General features: G+C 37.4%; 1 protein-coding gene across 1 annotated transcript in view; it reads right to left on the reverse strand.

Annotated features, from left to right (window-relative positions):
- Positions 1 to 526: 526 nt before the first annotated feature.
- LOC143023144 (neurofibromin-like) overlaps positions 527 to 23,582 on the reverse strand; it is a 375,045-nt gene continuing 351,989 nt past the window's right edge. Inside the window, exon 55 of the mRNA XM_076181656.1 lies at positions 527 to 865. Within this exon, the coding sequence (XP_076037771.1) occupies positions 720 to 865 (146 nt within the window). The 3' untranslated portion in view covers positions 527 to 719. The remainder of the gene's footprint in view (positions 866 to 23,582) is intronic.

A 23,582-nucleotide genomic window follows, 5' to 3' on the forward strand; every position in this document is an offset into this window, starting at 1 on the left:
CTTACAACCTTTATACATACAAAGAGAAGCAACTACATGATTCTGGATAACCATTCATAGGAAGGGCTTCAACTTGTCTTCCCATCTTGTATTATAAACTTGTACACAAGGACATAAAGCCATCTAACAACACAACACCTCACAACTGAGGTCACAAATTCATTCAGTCTTGTAAACTAACAAACAAGGGTAGAAATCCCTATCCTTACACACAAGCTCCAACAGCTAGCTCTCACACAGAAGATACCCCTTATAATACAACAGCAACTAAATGTAGCATACATAGGGCAAAGCCTCTAGGTTGGCCTTGACATCATGAGGTGATGATTTGTGATGATGATGATGATGATGATTATGATGGTGACAATGATAACATGATAATGGTGATAGGTGGAGAGGTCAACACATGGATGCACACCACCACTTAGTAGCTATGTTACCTTTGGCCTTAATACAAGAATATCACAAAGTCCCCCCCTACTTCCCTCCCCCTTCCCCATCCCATTAACCCCTACCTATCCAATCCCTCCCACCCATATTTTTTCCCCTTTCATAATTCCCTATCCCCCCTTCTTTCCCCATTTTGCATGTTACAATAATAGCTGCAACAGCTGCTTGTGTTGTCCAGGACACAGCTCCTCACTGTCTAGGCCACAGCTGCTGAATACCCCATTTACATGTGCAATGTTTGTTATAATCCCGGCCACAGCTGTTCTCCTTCACTTGCTTTTGTTAGAGAGTTTGCAGCGGAAAGAGCGCTGCTTGGCGATGAGGCTGGGCAACACCTGCTTGGGGCGGGATCCTGGTGGGTGGGCGGGTGGGTTGGGGTGGCATGGCGCACACATGCCCTCACTATGCTCCACTTCTGCTGAAACAAATAACATATCAGTGATCAAGAAAAGTAATTGCCATGCTGAGCAGCTACTCAGCCAATCCAACATTATACATACCATCATTCACTGTTTGTTAGCTTTGATTATTGTCATTAAATAATAAGTAGAACTTGAGATGCCCCAGTCAAAACAAACTTGGGGCAAGCATGAGCAAAACCAACAAAATACATGCAAATATATATATATATATATATATATATATATATATTACACAAATAAATGAATAAACTAATATTTGCCAGACTACTTGTAATGATATTAACAAGTGCAGAACAAATATTGGACTCATACTCTAAAATTTATCTTTTCAAAATAAATTTGAATTTTTAACAAGAAACATCATATTTTCCTTACTTCAAAGTTAACATTTCTGTACTTGAAGTAAACAATATCTAAATACTATTTTTTTCCCCTAGAAAGATCTACTTTGACTTATGCTGTGGAGTAAAATCCAGCCTGTCAAGATCAGCCAGGCTGCAAAGCTACCCTCCAAACTGACATCACTATCAATTAATCAATCAATCAATTTGTTGCCCTGATCTCTCTTGCAGAACTCGCAGCCACCAGGAAATTGGCCACAGCCTCCTGGTGGGGCCATAAATCATTTAGGAAAGAGATATTATGTTCCTGTTTGGGGATTATTTATGAGGGGCATTGTAGTATGTGTTGTGTCTTTTGTGTGATGGTCGCACCTGGGGCAGTTTGAATCTGTAGCCAATCCTATTCAGTACTGTCTTAATGCTGGATGATATCCTGAGCACAGGCATACCCATGTGGTTGACATCATTATTCACACTAAACCCTTTTTCTTTTATCCATCTGTCAAAGATTCAAAACTATACAAAGGAAACCACTCTAGAACTGTCACTGTGACTGGAAAAGTATTTCCTTAAATCTGGTCTGAAGCTAAACTTTTAACCACCTGCCACACAAATATGAAGATGCTCCCTATGTTTACCTTAGCCACTTTTTTTTTATAACATACATTTTAAATGCCTCTTAAAGGAATAAATTCTATTCCTTCAAATGATTACATTTATAAGTTTCAATAATAATATTCTCAATGCACAAGACTTACAAATTTCTCACACATCCATCAAGTGTAACACACATTATACATGGGTCTGCCTTACCTGCACTGCACTTGTCAACAAAAACCAGTACATAGAGTTGAAGCTGCAGCTACCACATAATACACACCCAGAAACACCCCAGCACAAGAACATATTCTCAACACACTACGAATAAGGATCAATGGTAACACAAACACACAGAATGGTTTCAATTCCTACAAAAAACACTACATAGAGCACCTATGCAGGGAACTAAACTAACACCACAATCCATACTACCTACATTCACTGAATGCACAAGTTAATGAAGCCAACACAACACAGAGGAGGATTCACAACTTTAATAATCAACAACATAGCCTTCACCAGACAACACTACTGAAATAATCACAATCCAAACAACTGGTAAAGAAAACATCTTACAATATCATTAATATTTACATACCACCTGCCACTGCCCCCCTGGGGGTTCATCCCTCAACTCCAATTTTTCAACTCACAAGCACATAATGACAGGCGAGATGAATGCAGACCACCTAATTTGACTAAACACACAAATAGCAAACCAAAGAGGAAGCAAAATATTAGAACAAGTCCCCTGACCTAAACATAAATTCCAACAACCATAACAGCATACAACCTTCTCAACATTACAAAGGCAGCTTTCCTTTGCAGACTGAAACATCTACAACCTACCATCCACAGCACACCCATAAAAAGCACAATAACACTCAGGTTGCAATATGTACTACAAGACCAACCACCAATCACTCTATTCCATCAAACCCCTCCAGACCTTAGTCCCCACAGAAAAATTCCTCCAAGAAGAATAAAAAACCACACTAGCATGAATGTTCAGGTCAGCATCCAGCACTAAGATAATACCAACACAGACTAGGCCTGGCCACAGAAACAAACTACCCCAGATGTAACTATAACACAAAAGATACTGAACACCTCATCTAACACCACCTCAACCATAACCCAGATAACTCAATATTTCTTCTGAGTGACTTATGGAACAATCTGGTGGCTGATGCCAATTATCTGGGAGCTGAGAGTTTCCTGCAAATGAGGCCTGGGCAATTCATTGATTATACAGGTACTTTTCCCAAGACCTAGATAATATGTAAATTCTGGTGTGGTTATGCCTGAAGATAATCTAAAAGGTTATAAAAGTTGTACAATCTATTTTTGTTACTCTTGTAACTTACATTCATTAAATAAATCTTAGAATTCTGTTAAACTTGTTTTATGGCTTTCATAAGATCTATCCATCCAATTCCTAAATTTATTTCTTACACTTTCTAGCCAACAACCATCCATCTTTTAAGTTGCTACAGATATCAAAATTTCCTTTCAATTTCTACTAAAAGCCTATACACCATGTCTGTCATTGTTACTCTCCTTGTAATTGTTAATTTATCAATATGACAAAATGATTACTTATTTTATCAGTAAAATGATCAAAATGAAAACTTTACTCATCAAATTTAAATACAGAAAAGAAAAAAGACCTATGTTTACATGGAATGTTACATAGGGATCAATCATGATATTAGCTAAATATTTTGCACATCACCTACCACCATAGTTTATCAAATATTGTTGTTGGTTATCATGACCATGAATTTTTTCTTTGAGGATAAGATGAAAGAACACCGAGAGGATGTAGCAAAAAACTAAAAACAGACTGCTTGAAGGATATTAGGAAGCACAGCTTTCCACACACATATCAATTTGTGGAACAAATTAGAGAGAGAGAGAGAGAGAGAGAGAAAAAAAAAAAAAAAAAAAAAAAATTGGTAGACAACATAAATGTATTAGAGACAAGTGTAGATACAGAGATGGGACCCCTGAAGCACAACTCCAACCCTATATATTACAATAGGATAAATACACATTCCTCTATCTCCTTCCTCAAGGAAGGTTTTGTAGTACTGTGATGCTTTTTCAAGCCCTAGGTAGGTTCTGATCTCAGTACCACAGTTATTCTACCCACTACATTAGCAAGCCGTGTGTGTACTTTTCAGCCTCTATGCATGCTTGCATGAGGGGGTAAATATACATACATATACCAAAGGCTTTTCCCCCCTTACATGGGGGGTAGCCAAAAAGAAAAATGCATAGAAACCACTCCCATCCATTCTATTCCCTACATATTCCACTTCCCTCCACCCTCTTCCCTCACTCATATCTTGGCACCTCCTGGATGACGGGTCATCCCTGCATCCTGTCCATTGCACTGGGTCAGAAGCAGTGTCGCAAGACACAACACATCCACAGCAAGGCCACTTCATAAATTCGGCGACCCCCCTCTCCGTCCCCTCATGCAGAAAAGGAGAAGACGGGGAGAAATCTCTTCGGGCTGCGTCAATTTTTTTCTCATACATACTTCCTCACCCCCCCATCCCCCACCCACTCCCCCTCATGCATCACAGCATCATCCATACACAACCCTTCTCCATTCACCCCTATCTTCTGTCCTCTCCCGTCCTTCCTCAACAGACATTCCTCTCTTTTGTAATGCCCCTTTTACCCCATCCATCTCATCTCATCCTAGGACGCCCCCTCATATTCACTCCTTCCACCTCTGCCTTCCACACCTCTTTTACTAATCTTTCTTCACTCATTCTTTCCATGTGTCCAAACCATCCTAATACTCTTTCATCAACCCTATCTCCCAGCTCCCTTTTCCACTCCTGTTCTCCTCCTCACCTCCTCATTTTTCACTCTATCTAGCCTAGTAACCCCCATCATACTTCTCAGACATTTCATCTCAAACACATTCAAACTCCTTCTCTCTTCCTCTCTTATGTTCCATGTTTCTGCTCCATACAGGGGTAAATATATATATATATATATATATATATATATATATATATATATATATATATATATATATATATATATATATATATATATATTTCACTTATTTATTTATCCATTCAATTATTTTTTGCTGGTTTCTGCAGGGACCAATGACAGGTCATCATGGTGGTCTAGCAAATCAGAAGTCTGTGAGAATCTTCTCCTTGCTCTCCATCTTCAAAACCCATCACCACCCATGCTTCCATCTACAGGTGAAACTCCATCTCTAGACTGGACCCAAAATCTCTGTTAACTCTATTTTCTCCACCTTTTCACAGAAAGACATCTGACAACTAATGACTGTTCCCTTCATACCAATGCAAGCCAGTGACATAGAAACATTTCTACACTAATACAACAGAGAGAGATCTATGAAAGGGCCCATGGACCAGTGCCAGCCACAATGGAGGCATGGGTTTCCTGTCAGTGAAATTCAAGGCAACAATTATTATTAGTTGAGCCTGTGTTAGAAGTAGAAATGGAGAGAGTGAGTGGTTTGAGGTAAAGGTGGGACTTTAACAAGGATGTATTATGTTGACTTGGCTGTTCAGTTTATACATGGATGAGGTGGTACAAGAGGTAAATGCAAGGGTACTGGGCTGGGGATTAGAGATGGTTAAAGAAAATGAAGAAAAATGGGAGTTAAGCCAGTTGTTGTTTGATGACAACACTACACATGTAGCAGGATCAGAGGAGGGATTAAGAAAGATAGGAGTTTGGGAAGCTTTGCGAAAGAAGAAAGTTGAAGATAAATGTTGGTAAAAGTAAAATGGGAGAGGATGGCAGCAAATTGGAAGTGAGTATTATGGGAGAGAGACTGGAAGTGGATAGCTTTACATACTTGGGTGCAAATGTGGTGGGAAAGGGAGGAGTGGTGGAGGTAGAATGTAGATTGAGAGCAAGTAAATGCCTTGGAGGATTAAAAAGTATAATGTGAAATTATTTGGGAATGGATGCTAAGAGGAGATTGTACAAAGGAGTGATTGTGCTGACAGCACTGTATGCGATAAAAACATGGAACATAAGAAGAGTTTAAACATGTTCGAGATGAAATGCCTCAGAAGTATGGCAGGAGTTACAAGAATAGAGTGAGAAACGAGATGAGAAGGAAAGCAAGGGTTGAAAGGGAGCTGGGAGATAGGGCTGATGAAAGAGTATTGGGATGGTTTGGACACATGGAAAGAATGAGTGAAGAAAGATTAGTAAAAGAGGTGTGGAAGGTAGAGATAAAGTGAACATCAGGGTACAACGAAGGAAGAGATGGATAGGTGAGGTATAAGGTGTATTGGGAAAGAGGGGAATGTCTGTTGAAGGGAGAAGACAGAAGACAAGGGTGAGTAAAGAATGGTTGTGTATGCATGGAAGGGAGTGAGTGGGGGATGTGGGGGAGAATGTATTTACCTAGTTATATAATAAGGAGAGGGATCTATGCTCATAGTGACCTGTCTTTGTATCTTTCAGCATCAAGTTTGTTCTTAAATTCTTGTATAGTATTTGCACACATTTGCCTCATATAATTCATTCCAGATATCCACCACTCTGTGTGGGAAACTATTCTTTTTCAGATCTCTTCTATAACTATCCTTTTTGAGTTTCTTTTCATGTCCTCTTGTTTTTCTCTTATCCCACTTTAATAAAGTATATCTGTCTAGGATTTCCATCCCTTTCATAATTCTGTAAATGGTCAGATCTCCTTTCTCTTCTTTGTTCCAGGGTTGATAGTTCCAATTTGGACAATCTTTGTTTGTATGTCAACATGGAGAGTGATGGTGCCATTTTTGTTATTGCTCTTTGTATTCTTTCTAATTTCTTTATAGTGGGTGTCCATAGTGTCACAGCATACTCCAATCTTGGTCTTATCATTGTAACTATTTTCTTTACCATTTCCCCATCCAAATAATCAAAGATCATTTTCATTGATCTTAGTAAATTGAAGGTTTCTCCAACTATTTTGTTGATATGCCTGTCAGGTGACATGTCTTTGGTGATAATTACTTCTAGGTCCCTTTCCGAACTAACCTTTTTTAACTTCCTTTGAACCAATTTTATATTGCCCTGATATTCTATTTTTACTTTTTTCAAACTCCATTATACATATGATGTTGAAGTTCACTTTCCACTTTTGACTCCACCCAGACTTTATCCAAGTCTTTCTGTAGTGATTCACAGTCTTCCTTTGTACTTTCTTTAGTAGTTTTGCATCATCTGCAAAGAGGTTCATACAGCATTCCACACCTTCATTCATGTCATTTATATATATGGCAAACATAATTGGAGCCAAAACCTTGTGGGATTCCACTTATCATTACTTCCCAGGACGAGTACTTGTCTCTAAGTACTATTCTCATTGTTATCCCGGTCAAGAAATCTTCCATTCATTCCAATAAATTTCCTTGAATACCACCTACTGATTCCATTTTTTTTAATAGCTTTTTGTGTGGTACTTTATCAAATGCTTTTTGTATATCTAGGAAAGCACAATCTGCCCATCCCTTTCTTGCATTATTTCTATTATGCCCATCCCTTTCTTGCATTATTTCTATTAGTCTCAAGTAGAAGCAAATCAAGTTTGAGGCACACAATCTTCCATGTCTAAATCCAAATTTGGTTAGATTCAGTATATTATTTTCTTCCAGATATTTATTCCATCTACTTTTGGTAACTTTTTCAAATATTTTTGCTATTGTGCTTGTCAGGGAGACCAGTCTATATTATGTTGGATTTTCCTTGTCCACTCCTTTATATATTGGTACAATATTTGCACTTTTCCAATCCTGAAGTATCTTTCCTTCTTTGAGTAATCAATTTTCTTATATTTGTCTGTTAGTTCATCTATGCATTCTTTTAATAACCAATTTGCAATTCTATCCAGACCGTGGGATTTTCTGACGTCAAGATTTTATATTTGGTCTCTTAATTTCCTTCTGTGTCAGCTATTTCTTTCACTGGAGGGGGGGGGATCTTTCTGTATTTCCTCCCAATATTGTGTACTTTCATTTGTGAATACAGATTTAAAATATTTGTTCATAATTTCAGACATTTCTATATCTATATATTCATTATTCCCTTGGCACAGTTTCACTATTGGTTGTTTGTCTTTTAGTTTACCATTCACATACCTATAGAACAGTTTAGGTTGGTCCTTGCATTTTTTATTATGTCTTTTTCATATTTTCTTTTTTCTTCCCTGTGTATTTTTACATATTCATTTCTCAGTTTGATATATATTTGCTACTTACTCATTTTTTTTTTAAATCTTTTTTCCACCTTTTCCAAGTTTTATCTCCTCTATCTTAGCCTCATTACATTTTTTGTTGTACCAGCACTTCATGTACACCCTTTCTTGCTTCTGCTTTGGTATGTATTTGTTTATTCCCTCATTATATATTTCTTTTAATACAAGGTCTGTCAGAAAAGTATCTGATTTTATTTACTTTTTTTTTTTTTTTTTTCTTTTGTGAAAACCTGATGGACTTGAATCAAACACACTTGCATGAGCCAACCTTGAACTTTTGTGTGCATGCATGAATTTTTTCCTGCCTGTTGATAGTGTCAGTTGCTGGCAAGCAGCACTTGCATGAGGTAGTGTGTAGTGCTCTCGGCAGCTTTTCACTGCAAGGAAAATGATGGAATGACTGGAGCAGTGCTACTGCATCAAATTTTGCCAGAAACTTGATGACAGCCATGTAGAAACAATTTAGAAGATTCAGACGGCTTTTGGTGATGATGCTATGGGCATCACACAGATTAAGGAGTGGTACAACTGGTTTAAAGATGGCCGCACAATGGTGGAGAATGAGCCATGCTCCGGTCGGCCATCGACATGCCAAACTGACTAAGTCATTGCCAAAGTGAACACTGTGGTGATATGGGACCGTCATGTGACTATCCGAGAAATTGCAGAAGAGACGGGCATCAGCACTTTTTCAGCACATTCCATTGTGACCGAAAATTTGACCATGAATAGAGTGGCAGCGAAATTCGTGCCGAAGCTGCTGATGGCAGAGCAAAAGCAAATTTGTGTTGAAGTCTCACAGGACATACTGGACTCCACAGTGACCCCGACTTCATGAACACCATAATCACTAGTGACGAGTCCTGAGTGTACAAGTACGACCCGTCATTTTCCTTGCAATGAAAAACTGCCTAGAGCACTACACACAACCTCACACAAATGCTGCTTGCTAGCAACTGACACTATCGTCAAGCAGGAAAAAATTCATGCATGCACATGAAGGTTCAAGGTCGGCTCATGCAAGCACACTTGATTCAAATCCATCAGGTTTTCGCAAAAAATAAATAAAATAAAGTTGGATACTTCTCTAACAGACCTCATATGTTCCATTTCTCTTTCATCTTTGTTTCTTCATTTAAGAAGTTTTCCCAATTTACATTTTGAAAGAATTTTCAGTTTCTCAAAATCTGTTTTGTTGTACAGTCTTCCTTTTCTATGTTTCTCATTTCTTCTCAAATCAATTTGTTCTTTTAGTTTGAACTCTATTAGTATGTGGTCACTATTCCCAATTGGTGTCTTGTATTCCATTTTGTCTACAATTTCAGGCTCTAACTTAAATAAACGATGGTTCCTCATTGTTTCTATATCTGGTATTTTCCATTACCCATTAAGGCATTGTGTATTCAGTGGGCATATCCAATAGTATGTTTCCCCAAAGGTCTTCTCCACCTTTCACTGTCATTTCTTCCCAACATTTTTCTTTTGCGTTAAAGTCACTCATAATTACTATGTTTCTTCTTCCTTTCAGTAAATAAGTTAGTGCATTCTTTGTGTCTTCCAAAATTTTGGAATGATCACTCTCTGTCCAAGACTGTGTTTTTGTGGGTACATACATTATTACAAATTTTCTACTTTTAATGTCACTGTTTTGACTGTTTTCAATTTTTATCATAATCAATTCCACATTGTTTTTTCCTTCTGTTGTCTTAGTCACATTTAAGCCTTAGTCAAAAATATGACTCCACTCTGTTTCTATTTTTCATCCAATGGTTGTATAGACCTTGTCCCACAGTGTTTGGTGGTAGTGAACTTTTTAATTTTGTCTCCACAATTCCTATTATGTTTGGTTTCTATACAACCAGATAGTTGTGTATATGTTATTTAGAAAAAAATTCCTTTCTCCTTTTTTTTTTTTTTTATTACATTTCATTTTTTTTATATAAACCATTTTCTTTTCATTTTTTTTTTTTACTTAATTTCTAAGTGTCTTTTCCCCCCATCACTTTCTTTTTTTTATCCATACACTTTTGCAATTTATTTATATAGTACTTCTATCATTTGAGACCTTAGTTTGAATTTTAGTGGCCTAGTTTTTCTTTAGAGCACTGTCCCATCCTATGTACCTTGTCAATCTCTTTGTTAATTTCTTGTCCCTTCTCTTGTATCTCTTTCAGAATTGCTTTTGCAATTTCTTTCTCTTCTTTTTCTCTTGATATCTATGTACATACATATATTAAAAGCTCTTTTCCCCCGTATAAGGGAGGTAGCCAAAAAACAGACATAAAACCCACTCCCACCCATTTCATCCCTATCACACTCCACTCCCCTCCACCCTCTTCCCTCCTTCCTATCTTGACACCTCCTGGATGACGGGTCATCCCTGCATCTTGTCCACTGCCCTGGGTCAGAACATCATCCATATGCAACCATTCTCCATTCTCCTGTCTTCTGTCCTCTCCCGTCCTTCCTCAAAGCCCCTTTTACCCCATCCATCCATCTCCTGCTAGGTCACCCCCTCATGTTCACTCCTTCCACACCTCTTCACTCATTCTTTCCATGTGTCCAAATCATTCCAATACTCTTTCATCCACCCTACCTCCCAGCTCCCTCATTTCTCACTCTATCCAGCCTAGTAACCCCTATCATACTTCAGATACCTTCATCTCAAATACATTCAAACTCATTCTCTCTTCCTAACCGATGTTCCATGTTTCTGCCCCATACAGTGCTTTTCGTAAAATCACTCCATAAGTATCCTCTTAGCATCACATACTAAATGTCTATTTCTCATTAAACTTTTTAATCAACCAAGGTAATTACTTGCTTCTCTCAATCTACATTCTACCTCCACCTCCACTCCTCCCTTTCCTGCCACATTCGCACCCAAGTATCTAAAACTATCCACTTCCTCCAGTCTCTCTCCCTTAATACTCACTTCCAGTCTGCTGTCATTTTCTCCCCTTGTACATCTCATCACCTTACTTTTACCCACATTTATCTTCAACTTCCTTCTTTCACACACTTTCCCAAACTCTGTCACTAACTTCCTCAATCCCTCCTCTGATCCTGCTACAACCAGTGTTGTCCACAAACAACAGCTGGCTCACCTCCCACTATTCTCCATTTTCTTTAACCATCTCCAATCCCTGACCCACTACCCTTGCATTTACTTTTCACACCACCCCATCCATGTATAAATTGAACAGCCAGTGACATAACATATCCCTGATGAAGTCCCACCTTTACCTCGAACCATTCACTCTCTACATACCTAATCCTGACACACGCTCTACTCTTGTAAAAACTCTTGACAGCTCCTAAAAGCTTTCCTCCTATCCCATATATCTGCAGTACCTCCCACAGTGCCTTCCTGTCTACCCTGTCGTAAGCCTTTTCCAGATCCATAAAAGCCCATAACACATCCTTACCTTTTCCTATAGCTTACTCACATATCTGTCTTACCACAAAAATTTGATCTACGCAACCTCTACCTGTCCTAAATCCACACTGTTCCTCACCAATTACTCCCTCTGTTCCTCTCCTACTTCTCTCAATCAAGACCCTCCCATAAGCCTTCCCAACTACTCTTAACAAGCTAATCCCTCTGAAACTACTACACTCATACTTGTCCCTTTTTCCCTTATAAAATGGAACTATACAGGCACTCCTCCAGTCCTCTACCCTCTCTGAAACAAACATTAAATAAAATCACCAGCCAGTCCACCATAACTGTACCTCCTTTTTTCAGACATTCTGCATGATATCCATCCAGACCTGGTCCCTTACCTGCTCTCATCATCTTAACAAGTGCTTTCACCTCATCCTTCCTTATTTATCCTCCATTTTCCTCACTCATCATGGTCATTTTCTTAGCACTTCCCACTGCAACTACCTTTCCCTCCCTATCCTTCACATTTAGTAACTCCCTAAAATACTCTACCCACCTTCCTCTCACTGCCTTCTCTTCCATTATCATCTCTCCATCTGCACCTTTTACTTTTTCTTTACTTGATTTGCCTCCTCTTCCTCTCTTAATTTCTTTCCAAAACATCTTTTTATTATTTTCAAAATTTTCTGTCATACTCTTAATCCCATTTCATATTTGTTATCTTTGCCTCTTTTATCTTATGTTTTACTTCTCTTTTCTTTGTACCTCTCATCTGTGAATGCTCATCTCTTCTCTTCTAACTTTCCTTCATCATCCCACCCACATCTCCTTTCCCAGTTTTACCTTCATCCACATTAACCTTGAAGAAACCTCCTTTCACACTCCACTACACAATTACCTACCTCTTCATTTACTAGTATAGCCACCCCTTCTCTCCGTCGCCCTCTCTTCACTCCTGAGACCCTCCCTACTACATTCCCAAACTCACACTTGCCCCTCCCTCTCAACTTAATTTCACTCAAAGCCAATAAGTCCACCATTCTTCTAACAAACATACTGCCTATCTCTTCCCTTTTACTCTCATCTGTACTACATCCACACACATTAAAAGACCCAAACCTTAGGATACTGGTTGGAAAACTCCTAGGCCGTTTTATGGCTTTACTTTTTTTAGGAATGTCCCCTGTGGGGCTACAGGGAGGATGCCTATTCCTAATCCCTGTCCCATTTTTCTCACCTCTTACGATTCAAGTGGGAATACTTGGTGGCAGCATTCTATCCCCCACCACAGGGTAGGAAAAAAAAGGAAATGAATATTCAGAGAAATGGTACAGGACAGCTACAAAGGGTTGGGGGACAGCATAATGGAGGGATAGTCACAGTATAATAAAAGTGTCATCATTTCTCTTTGAAAAGAGTTCTCATCTATCACAGACAAAACGATGTGTGGCTACAGTCCGCAGGGGCACCATATTGACCCTAAAGTATCAACTGCATGCTACTTTGCCACAACAACATACAGGCAATACCATAAACTACAATGCACTTTTTTTTATCCACTGTGTCTCTGACCCAATTTTCTTTTTCCCTAATTACTATAATTACCATTTCTTTGGGATTTTCTTCCACTTGTTGCTGTCCTATTTCCTTAAAAGTTATCTTTTCATTTTCTTGTTCCACTTTCCATCCATCGATTTTTTATTTTTTGGAGATCCTCCTTAATTGTTTCTCTGACTTTCTCAGTCACCACTTGTATTTCTTTCACTTTTTTTCAAAACCTCATTTTTTTTTTTTTATCTTAATTTTTCATTCTTTCATTCTCACTTCTGACCATGTTTAATTCCTTCTTTAAATCATTAAGCTCCTTGTTTGTCTCGTCATAAGCTCTTTTAAGTTGAATTATTTCCCTATACATTGCCCTGTATACTTTTAGATCTATTAGTTCCTCTATCAAATCAGCAATATCCCGATATCTTAAGACATTTTTATACCTAGGTTCTCTATCCAATTCCAAACCTCTACCTAATATTCCACTTTCTTTTACAAACCCTGAAAATTCATAATTATCAACCTTTGAATAGCTTTTGGGGTTTCATTCATGAAAGATCATTTTGGTATTACCCCCAGCAGAGATTCCACTCTGCTAAAGTTGTTGGTTCACTATTTCTTCACCTTTATCACCCTCCATTTTATGTATTTAACACTACTACTGTAACAATTTTGTTATTTCAGTCACTTGGTATACACAACCCCTTTCCCATTCGTGAATACAACTAGTTGTTTCCAAATAGCTTAGCAAAAAAGAGCTGCACAGCAGCTCTTTTCCAGCTGTCCGATCCTGCCTGTGCCTTGCCTGTATTTACCTTGTATCTTACCGGAAGGGGAGCTACACTTGTCGTGTCCTGCCTTTGTATCTTGCAGTGTCTAGTTTGCTCTTAAATTCATGTATGGTTTTTGCACACACTATTGTTTTGTCCAGTTTGTTCCAAGTGTCCACCACTCTATGTGGAAAACTGTTCTTCAGATATCTTCTGTAACTACCTTTTTTGAGTTTCTCTCCATGTCCTCTTGTGTTTCTTTTGTCCCAATTTAACAAGTCCTCTCTATTGAGTATTTGCATGCCCTTCATGATTCTATAGATGGTCAATAGGTCACCTCTCTTCTTTGCTCCAAAATCAGTAACTACAATTTAGCCAATCTCTCTTCACATGACAAGTTTGAAAGTGCTGGAGCCATTTTTGTGGTTGCTCTCTGGATTCTTTCAATTTTCTTTATATTTTTTTGGTACTGGGTGACCATAATGTCGCCACATATTCCAGTCTAGGCCTTATTAGTGCAACTAATATTTTTTTTTAATAATTGTTTTGTCCAAATAGGTAAATGCCACTTTTATTGATCTTAGCAAGTTATAGGATTCTCCAAGAATTTTGTTTGATTATCAAGAGGACAAATTGTTTGAAATAATTACTCCCATATATTTTTTTAGATCCCACTTTCTTTACTTCCTTAGTTCCAATTTTATATTGTCCTAGTATTCTATTTCTAACTTTTTCCAAATTCCATTATGCTACACCTTTTAATGTTGAAGTCCACTTCCCATTTCTGACTCCATTTCCAAAACTTGTTAAGGTCTCCCTGTAGTGATTTCGAACCCATTTTGGTTTTTCCTTTCCTCAACAATTTAGCACAGTCTGCAAAGAAGCTCATGTGACATTCCACATCATCCATGTCATTCACATAAATAGCAAACAATATTGGAGCCAGTGCAGATCCTTGCGGAACTCCACTAATCACCTTCCAACCTGAATATTTTTCTCTGAGTACTACTCTCATCTTTCTACCATTCAGGAAATCCTCCATCCCATTTAGTAGGTTGCTTGTATCCCTCCTATGTTTTCCAATTTTTAAAATAATTTTTTGTGTAGTACCGTGTCGAAGGCTTTTTGTAAGTCTAGGAAAGCACAAATCAGCCCATCCATTCCTTTCTTGTATTATATCTATTAGTCTCACGTAAAAATAGATTAAATTTGTGGTACATGATCTTCCCTGTCTGAATCCAAGTTGTCTTGGGTTTATTATATTATTTTCTTCCAGGTGTTTTACCCATCTATTCTTGATAATTTTCTCACAAATTTTGGCTACAGTTTGTGAGAACAGTCAGTAATTGGTTGGTTCTTCTGTTTCCTCCTTCATATATTGGTACAATGTTGGCATTTTTCCAGTCTTTTGGTATTTTTCCTTCTTTAATTGAGCAACTTATTATATATATTTTGTCCATTTGTTCTTTGCATTCTTTTAGTGTCCAGTTTGCAATTCTGTTCATGCCATGCAATTTCCTATCAATGTTTGTTATTTGCTCCATTATTTCTTCTTGTATTTACCTAGTTGTATTTCAGGTCTCTTCTGTAACTGTCTTCTTTAATTTCTTTGTGTGTCCTCTTGTTTCTCTTTTGTCCCATTTTAATGGGTCATCTCTATCGAGAACTTCCATCCCCTTCATAATTCTGAAAATGGTCAACATGTCGACTCTTTCCCTTCTCTGCTCTAATGTTGACAGCTGTAATTTTTCCAATCTTTGTTCATATGTCAAATTTGATAGTGTGGGTGCCATCTTTGTTGCTACTCTTTGGATTCTTTCTAATTTCCTTGTGTTTTTCTCTGTGCTAGGTGCCCACATTGATATAGCATATTCTAATTTCAGTCTTATCAATGTAACAATTAATTTCTTAACCATCTCCTCATCCATGTAATCAAAGCCCACTTTCATTGATCTTAATAAATTGTAGGTCTCTCCAAATAACTTGTTTACATGTTTGTCGGGTGTCAAGTCACTAGAGATGATTACTCCTAGATCCCTCTCTGAGTTTACTTTCTTTACTACTTTGTTTCCAATCGTATATTTTCCCGAAAGTCTTTTACCAAACTCCATTATGCTACATTTCTTGATGTTGAAATTCATCTCATATTTCTGGCAATCTGCAATCTTCTTCTGTCTTCACTCTCGAGTAATTTAGCATCGTTGGCAAAAAAAAAAAAAAATTCATGTAACAATTTACACCTTTGTCCATATCATTTATATGGCAAACATTAAGGGAGCCAAAACAGTGCCTTGTGGGATGCCACTTTTTACATCTTCCCATTTTGAACTTTTGTCTCTCAGTACCACTCTCATTTTCCTCCCAGTTAACCTCTTCACTCTGGGGCACATCACACGTCTGGCAGCATTAGCTGCCCGACGTGCGATGTTGTGTCATAATAATCACATTATAAAAAATAAAGTCAGTGCTCATTCATTCATTCTCTTTCATCCGTGTATTTTGATAACCTTAGAAAATTGATGAAGCCAGTTTAGAGAGAATGGAGATTACATAGGTACGACTACAATAAATAGAATCAAGATGACAATGTCGGCATCATCGAGTACCCACTTGCTCCTCATGCCGCCTACGTAGGCGTCACCATATGGAAGTGGTTAAGAAGTCCTTCATCCATTCCAACAGTTTGCCTTGAATTCCTCCTATTTTTTCAATTTTGCTTATTAATTTTTTGTGTGGTACCTTGTCAAAAGCTTTCTGCAAATCCAGGAAGGTGCAGTCTGCCCATCCATCTCTTTCTTGTATTATCTCAATTAGTCTCGAGTAAAAGCAGATTAGATTGGTGGTGCACGATCTTCCACTTCTAAAACTAAATTGTTTGGGGTTTATTATTTTGTTTTCTTCCAAATGTTTGGTCCATCTGCACCTGATGATCTTTTTGCATATTTTTGCTACTGTACTTATTATTATTTTGCTCATGGGGGGAGATCATACTTCATTTCCTTCATTCCAATATGTACCTTCTCTCTAGTGAAAACAGACTTGAAGTGATTATTCATGACTTTGTCATTTCTAGATCTTCTGTGTATTCTGTATTTCCTTGGCATAGTTTCACCATTTCCTGTTCATTTTTAAGTTTACCATTCTTATATCTACAGAATAGCTTGGGTTGCTCTTTGCATTTTTTTTTTTTTTCCCTTTTTCCCTCCCTCCGCATTTTTACATACCCATTTCTATAGTTTACATATATTTGTGTGAATAATCTTTTGATGCAGCCAGAAGAGATTTCTCCCTGTCTTCCCTTTTTCTGCACAAGGGGGCAGAGAGGACAGGGTTGCCAATTAAATGAAGTGGCCTTGCTTTGAATGTGCTGTGTCTTGCAACATTGCTTTTGACCTAGGGCAGTGGGTGAGATGCAGAGATAACCCATCATCCAGGAGCCAAGAAAAGAGGGAGGGAATGGTGGTGAATGAGAGTGGAGTGTGTGGGGATGAAATGGGTAGGAGTGGATTTATGCCTTTGACTTTGGCTACTTCCCTTGTATGGGGGAAAAAGCCATTGGTATATGTATTATTATTATTGGTTTCTGCATTATGTTATGATTAATAATTAATTCCTTGGTTTACATTAGTTTGTGAGTGGATATTTCAATATGTGTCCTGAGTTATGCAAACCACTATTACAAAATAAGATGAATTTTATAATAATTCATGAACATGAAGAATGTTTCAGGTTTAAGTCTAAAGTTTATACTTATAGGGAAAATATGTATTGCTTGATCAGGGTTTCATTGTAGTAATGGTTTTCATGATTTGCAGAACATGTGTATTAGGGATACTCTGAAGCACCAAGTGTTTAAGTGAACCACAATGTGTAATATATTTTTCTTATAATTGTGAGAACAGGGTCAATACCATTGTCAAGTTGTAGAATGTGAATCAATGTTTAAGAAAAAAGTACCTCTCAGGTCAGCACAAACATAATATTGATACTGAAAGTACATTGGTGTTTAGAGAATGAGTGAACTGATGATATTAATTGTAATACTACAGTTCATCTTGAGTGTGTAGTATGCAGTGTTAAGATTGTTGTGTACACTGATATACAGTGCAGAGGCTATGTTTTTAAAATACTTACATCATGAGGAGCCTTTGGGACACAGCTAAACAAGCCTTGCCTCAGAACCTCAAACCTCCATCTGTGAACCAAACACAACCATTAGCCCCCCATAGTCACTGCTCATAAGCCCTCCACATTCCCAGGGAGGCTTAAATGTGACAGGCTTTTCTCTTTAGGAGTTCCTCTGTCTTTTTTCAATTAGTATTATAGAATTATATTTTACATGTTAATAGCTGTATGTGGAACACAATAATCAATTATCATGCTCCGTACTTTGCATGTAATTACATGGGTCTCATTTTGTGCATTGATTATAACTATTCAGTCTGTGCAGTGATATCCATGTAGCTCACTGCTCTCAAGTGCAATCATGCTAATTTTCAAAAGACAATGATACACTCGACTATAACAAGATTTTTCAAATTATTCTTTCACCTTGTTTAAACTGTGAGGTAAAAGAATTATTTTCTGAACAAAACAAATACTGAGGCAACACTAAGTTCATGAACATCTCTGCATAGCAGCTACAGGCACTTTATCCTTAGCAATAAGCATGTGTCCCAAATTATTACAAATTTTTCTCAACTCTGACAAAACTTCACTGGAAAGGAATCTGTAACCATTATGAATTATATGAAACTGCAGTAATATAAGCTTTGGAATAGTAATATGTAAAGGAATGGGACTTTGAGGTGCAAAGTATATGCAAAATCTGATTTAGTCTTAAAGTTCCAGAAAACTTATACAAAAGGAGGCAGTTAGACATTTCTTCCTTTTTGAAATGTCTATTTTTTTTTAACATTGTCTGCACTGTATATCAAACCTAATTACAATGTAACTTTTTTTCCCACTTGCTTGCTGTTACCCTCAAACCAAGTAATTATGCATGGGACAGGACCATCCTCATCCTTTTCATTCCCATCACATTCATCATTTCACTTCTTCCAGCTTAAACTATGTGAAAGTTGCACATCACTCCAAATCATATATAACTAACTTTTTATCCTTATTAATATAATTGAAAGTTACAACATTGCCTTGTGTGTAAGACCCAGTATCTGACCACTTCCTTGATTTTTGGCAAAGTATCATACCCATCTTGATCGTTAACTATTATTCATAGATAATTCTACTTCAACATATATACTAATACATTCATTACAAAGGTAGGCATTACAAATGAAATTTCACTTTTGCAACTGCAAGTCTGCAAACACGTCCCCTTACCTTCTCCTACAGCAATCTCGAAACTCCTTGACTTCTTCTGTTCTACAAATGTTAATCCACAATCATGAATTGTTTACCTTTCGGAACCATGTATTCAGTCTATTTTATTCTGGATATCATTACAGGATTTCAAGTACTTCATTCATTGAATTCAAGGTATTTTCATATTCACTGGATCAAAAAATTTCTAAGCAGTTTAAACACTGTCTCAAGTATTAGTACTGAATTATCTAATGGAATACATAATATATTAACTTTTACTTTAACAAAATATGTGCATATAATCTGGTAATCTATTTTCCTTTATTACAGCTCACTCATGGCAAGTTTATTCTGACAGTCACAAACACCATCCCACCTTTATTTGGTTAAAAATATATATTTTACAATATTAAATCATTATTAGACTCCTTTTTGCTACAATATATAAAAAGTACATACATATACCAAAGGCTTTTCCCACTTACAAGGGAGGTAGCCAAAAAACAAAGGCATAAAATCCACTCCCACCCATTCCTTTCTCTTATACTCCACTCCCATCCATGCCCCACCCACTCCCTTTCATGCATCACAGCATCATCCATACACAACCATTCTCCATTCAACCCTATCTTCTGTCTTCTCCCATCCTTTCTTAACAGACATTTCCCTCTTTCCCAGTCCCCTTTTACCCCATCCATCCATCTCATCCTTGGCTGCTCCCTCATGTTCACTCCTTCTACCTCTGCCTTCCACACATCTTTTACTAATATTTCTTCAATCATTCTTTCCATGTGTCCAAACCATCCCAATACTCTTTCATCATCCCTATCTCCCAACTCCCTCTCCACCCCATTCTCCTCCTCACCTTGTTTCTCACTCTTTCCAGCCTAGTAACCCCTATCATACTTCTCAGGCACCTCATCTCAAACAAATTCAAACTCCTTCCTCTTTTACGTTCCATGTTACTGCCCCATCCAATACTGTCAGCACAATCACTCCTTCATACAATCTCCTTTTAGCATCCATTACTAAATGTCTATTTCTCATTACACTTTTTAATCACTCAAGGTATTTACTTGCTTCTCTCAATCTACATTCTACCTCCACCTCCACTCATCCCTTTCCTGCCACATTCTCACCCAAGTACCTAAAACTATCCATTTCCTCCCATCTCTCTCCATTAATACTCACCAGTCTGCTGCCACTTTCTCCCCTTGTACATCTCATCACCTTACTTTTACCCACATTTATCTTCAATTTTGTTCTTTCACACACCTTCCCAAAATCTATCACTAACTTCCTCAATCCCTCCTCTGATCCTACCACAAGCACAATGTTGTCAGCAAAGAACAACTGACTTATCTCCCAGTTTTTTCAATTTTCTTTATCCATCTCCAATCCAACCCATTACCTTTGTATTTACCACTCACACAACCCCATCCATGTATAAATTGAATAGCCAAGTCAACATAACACATCCCTGATGAAGTCCCACATTCACCTCAAACCATTCACGCTCTCCATTTCTGATTCTAACACAAGCTCTACTACTCTCATAAAAACTCCTGACTACTCTTAAAAGCTTTCCTCCTATCCCATATATCTGCAATAACTCCCACAGTGCCTTCCTGTCTACTCAGTCATAAGCCTTTTCCAAACCCATAAAGGCCCAAAAAACATCCTTAGCTTTTCCTAAGACTCTCATATATCTGTCTTACCACAAAATTTTGATCCATGCAACCCCTCCCTATCCTAAACCCACACTGTTCCTCACCAATTACTCCCTCTGTTCCTCTCTTAATCCTCTCAATCAAGACCTTCCCATAAGCCTTCCCAACTGCACTTAACAAACTGATCCCTCTGAAACTACAACACTCACACTTGTCCCCTTTTCCCTTGTAAAGTAGAACAATACAGTAAATAGATAAATAAAAAATAAATTATTATGCCGACTTATGAGCATGATTTACAGTTTGTGAAAATATTTCAATCGATTTAAAACCAGAAATTTTCCATGTCTATTGCAACCACAACACTGAAATCACTGTATTAATTCCACAATAGTGAAATAAACAGTTTGTGGAATTGAGTACAGAAGTGCTCCCTAACCTTTACCACCTCTTAGGCTCCACATTTTCAGCATGTTGTTGTCCCAAGGGATAGAAGTACTGATTATTGCTGATGAAATATAAATACAAATACTCTTATCAGCCTTAAATGAATATTAAACCTGTTCTACATTTAACCATGACCAATTTCCCCATTTGGTTCTTTGCCCAACCTACATATGACCATATGAACATATATATTAAACTCCAAAATAATGACTTACATTTTCCATTTTAACAATTTAAAATGTAAAATAATCCCAAATTTACACAGCCAAAATATTTACATAAAAGATGTGCTATTAAAACCACATTGGTATGACTGCATTCAAGTCGCCATCCTGTATTAAAACAGTACCAACACAAAATTGGCCTGGCAACAGATTGCATTCCAACTGCCCCTGATGCAGCCACTATATAAAGAAACAGAAGCTTACTGGACTACTCACCCAGACAAGCTAGGCAACAACAACAGAGCAGCTCATTCTACACTATCCAGTTCTCACCTTTCCCAGACAACACACAAGACCTAGTGAAGGGCAGGGATGGGGAGTTGAAGGATTTTTGACAAGTTGAGGAATAAGTTTCTGGATCACAAAATCAGCTTGATTATAATTTGACATATACTATACTGTACTGTTTCTTAAATAAAAAATAAATACATAAAATAAAATAAAAAAAAAACTTTTTACACATTAAACACATATGAAAAACTTCACATGCATGTATGTATGGGATCAATAATGGGTACCTGAGTGGTCCTGCAAGATGGACATCATAGTGAATCATCTCCTTGCTGCCTATCTTTAAAACCAATCAACATCCTCATCTCCAAATGGAGGTCCCCAAGGGGTAGACACATGGTCTCTGGACTTGGCCCAGGATGCCTATCAACTTCAGCTGTATTTACCTCCCCTTTTAAAGGGAGCTGAGAATCGGAAACTGCTTCCCTCCACCTACTACTATAAGCCAACAATGAAGAAAATGTCTCACACTAACATAAAACAGAGAGTGGTCCCAGATAGATTTATGGATTAGTCCAAGGAGTGTTACCAAAAAATGCGGGCTTCCAATCAGTAAAATTTGAGAATGGTTGTGTATGGATGATGCTGTAATGCATAGAAGGGAGTGGTTGGAGGATGAGGATGTGTATTTCCCTAGTTATATTTATGTAGTTGTATTTTGCGGGAGAAGAGTATGCTTGTAGTGACCCACAGTTGTATCTTTCCGCATCCAGTTCTTTCTTAAAATCATGTATATTTTAAGCAATCACTGTTTTCTCTTTCAATTTAGTCCATGTATCTACTCTGTGTGGAAAGCTGTTCTTTTTCAAATCTCTTCTGTAACTGCCCTTCTTAAGTTTCTTCTTGTGTCCTCTTGTATTTCTTGTCCCATTTAAGTAGGTCATCCCTATCAAGGATTTCCATCCCTTTCATAATTCTGTAGATGGTTATCAAATAGCCTCTTTCTCTTTTTTGTTCCAGCGCTAGTAACTTTAGTTTGTCCAATCTTTGTTTGTATGTTGACTTGCTAAGTGTTGGTACCATCTTTGTCAATGCTCTTTGAATTCTAGTTTCTTTATGTTTTTTATTGTACTACTGTATATTTCCGTGTATATGACGACCTTTGTATAAGACGAGGTACAAAATTAGAGCAATTTTTTATGAATTTATCTCATATCGGTAGTATAAGACGACTGCTAAATTACAAAAGCATCAGTGTATCAAACCTACCGTACAAAGAGAATTGTTTTGATTATGTTTATCAGCTGTTTTTTTCCGCTTTTTTTCTTTTCTTTCTCATTACACTGTATCCTTATACCAGATAAATTACTTACCGTATCCTTATAAATTCAAAATAAATGAAATAACAAAGCAAATCACGTATCATGATTTTCTGAGAACACACGTCAACTAACAAAAACGATTTGTTTACGTTCCTGGTTCGACGTTTAAAGATAACGTTAGGTATCAATGGAACGAGTGGATGACGAATGGAGAGAAGTCATTTACAAAAGGTGGAGCTATGCGTAGTGCATCACTTGATGTTCTCTGCGAGTTTGTTATTAAAGCTTGGGAAAGTGTTAAGGTCGAAAGTATCGTAAAATCTTTTTAAAAATTTGGAATCTCTAATGCCATGGATGGCACTGAAGATGATTTATTGTATGAAAGTGATGACGAAGCCAAAGTCGACTCACCGGAACCGGACTGGGATCCCTAAGATGACGGCATATTTGAGGAATCTTGTGATATGTTCGAACAACTTTTCGAAACAGAGAGTGATGATTGTGACGAGTTTGAAGGGTTTTATATAAATAAATAAAGAAATAAAGTTTTATAATGTTTTAAGTTTTAAATGTAATGTAATTTTA

The sequence above is a fragment of the Oratosquilla oratoria genome, unplaced genomic scaffold (genome assembly GCF_046742065.1).
Source record: "Oratosquilla oratoria isolate Oo_2021 unplaced genomic scaffold, ASM4674206v1 SCAFFOLD45, whole genome shotgun sequence".
Taxonomy (NCBI): Eukaryota; Metazoa; Arthropoda; class Malacostraca; order Stomatopoda; family Squillidae; genus Oratosquilla; species Oratosquilla oratoria.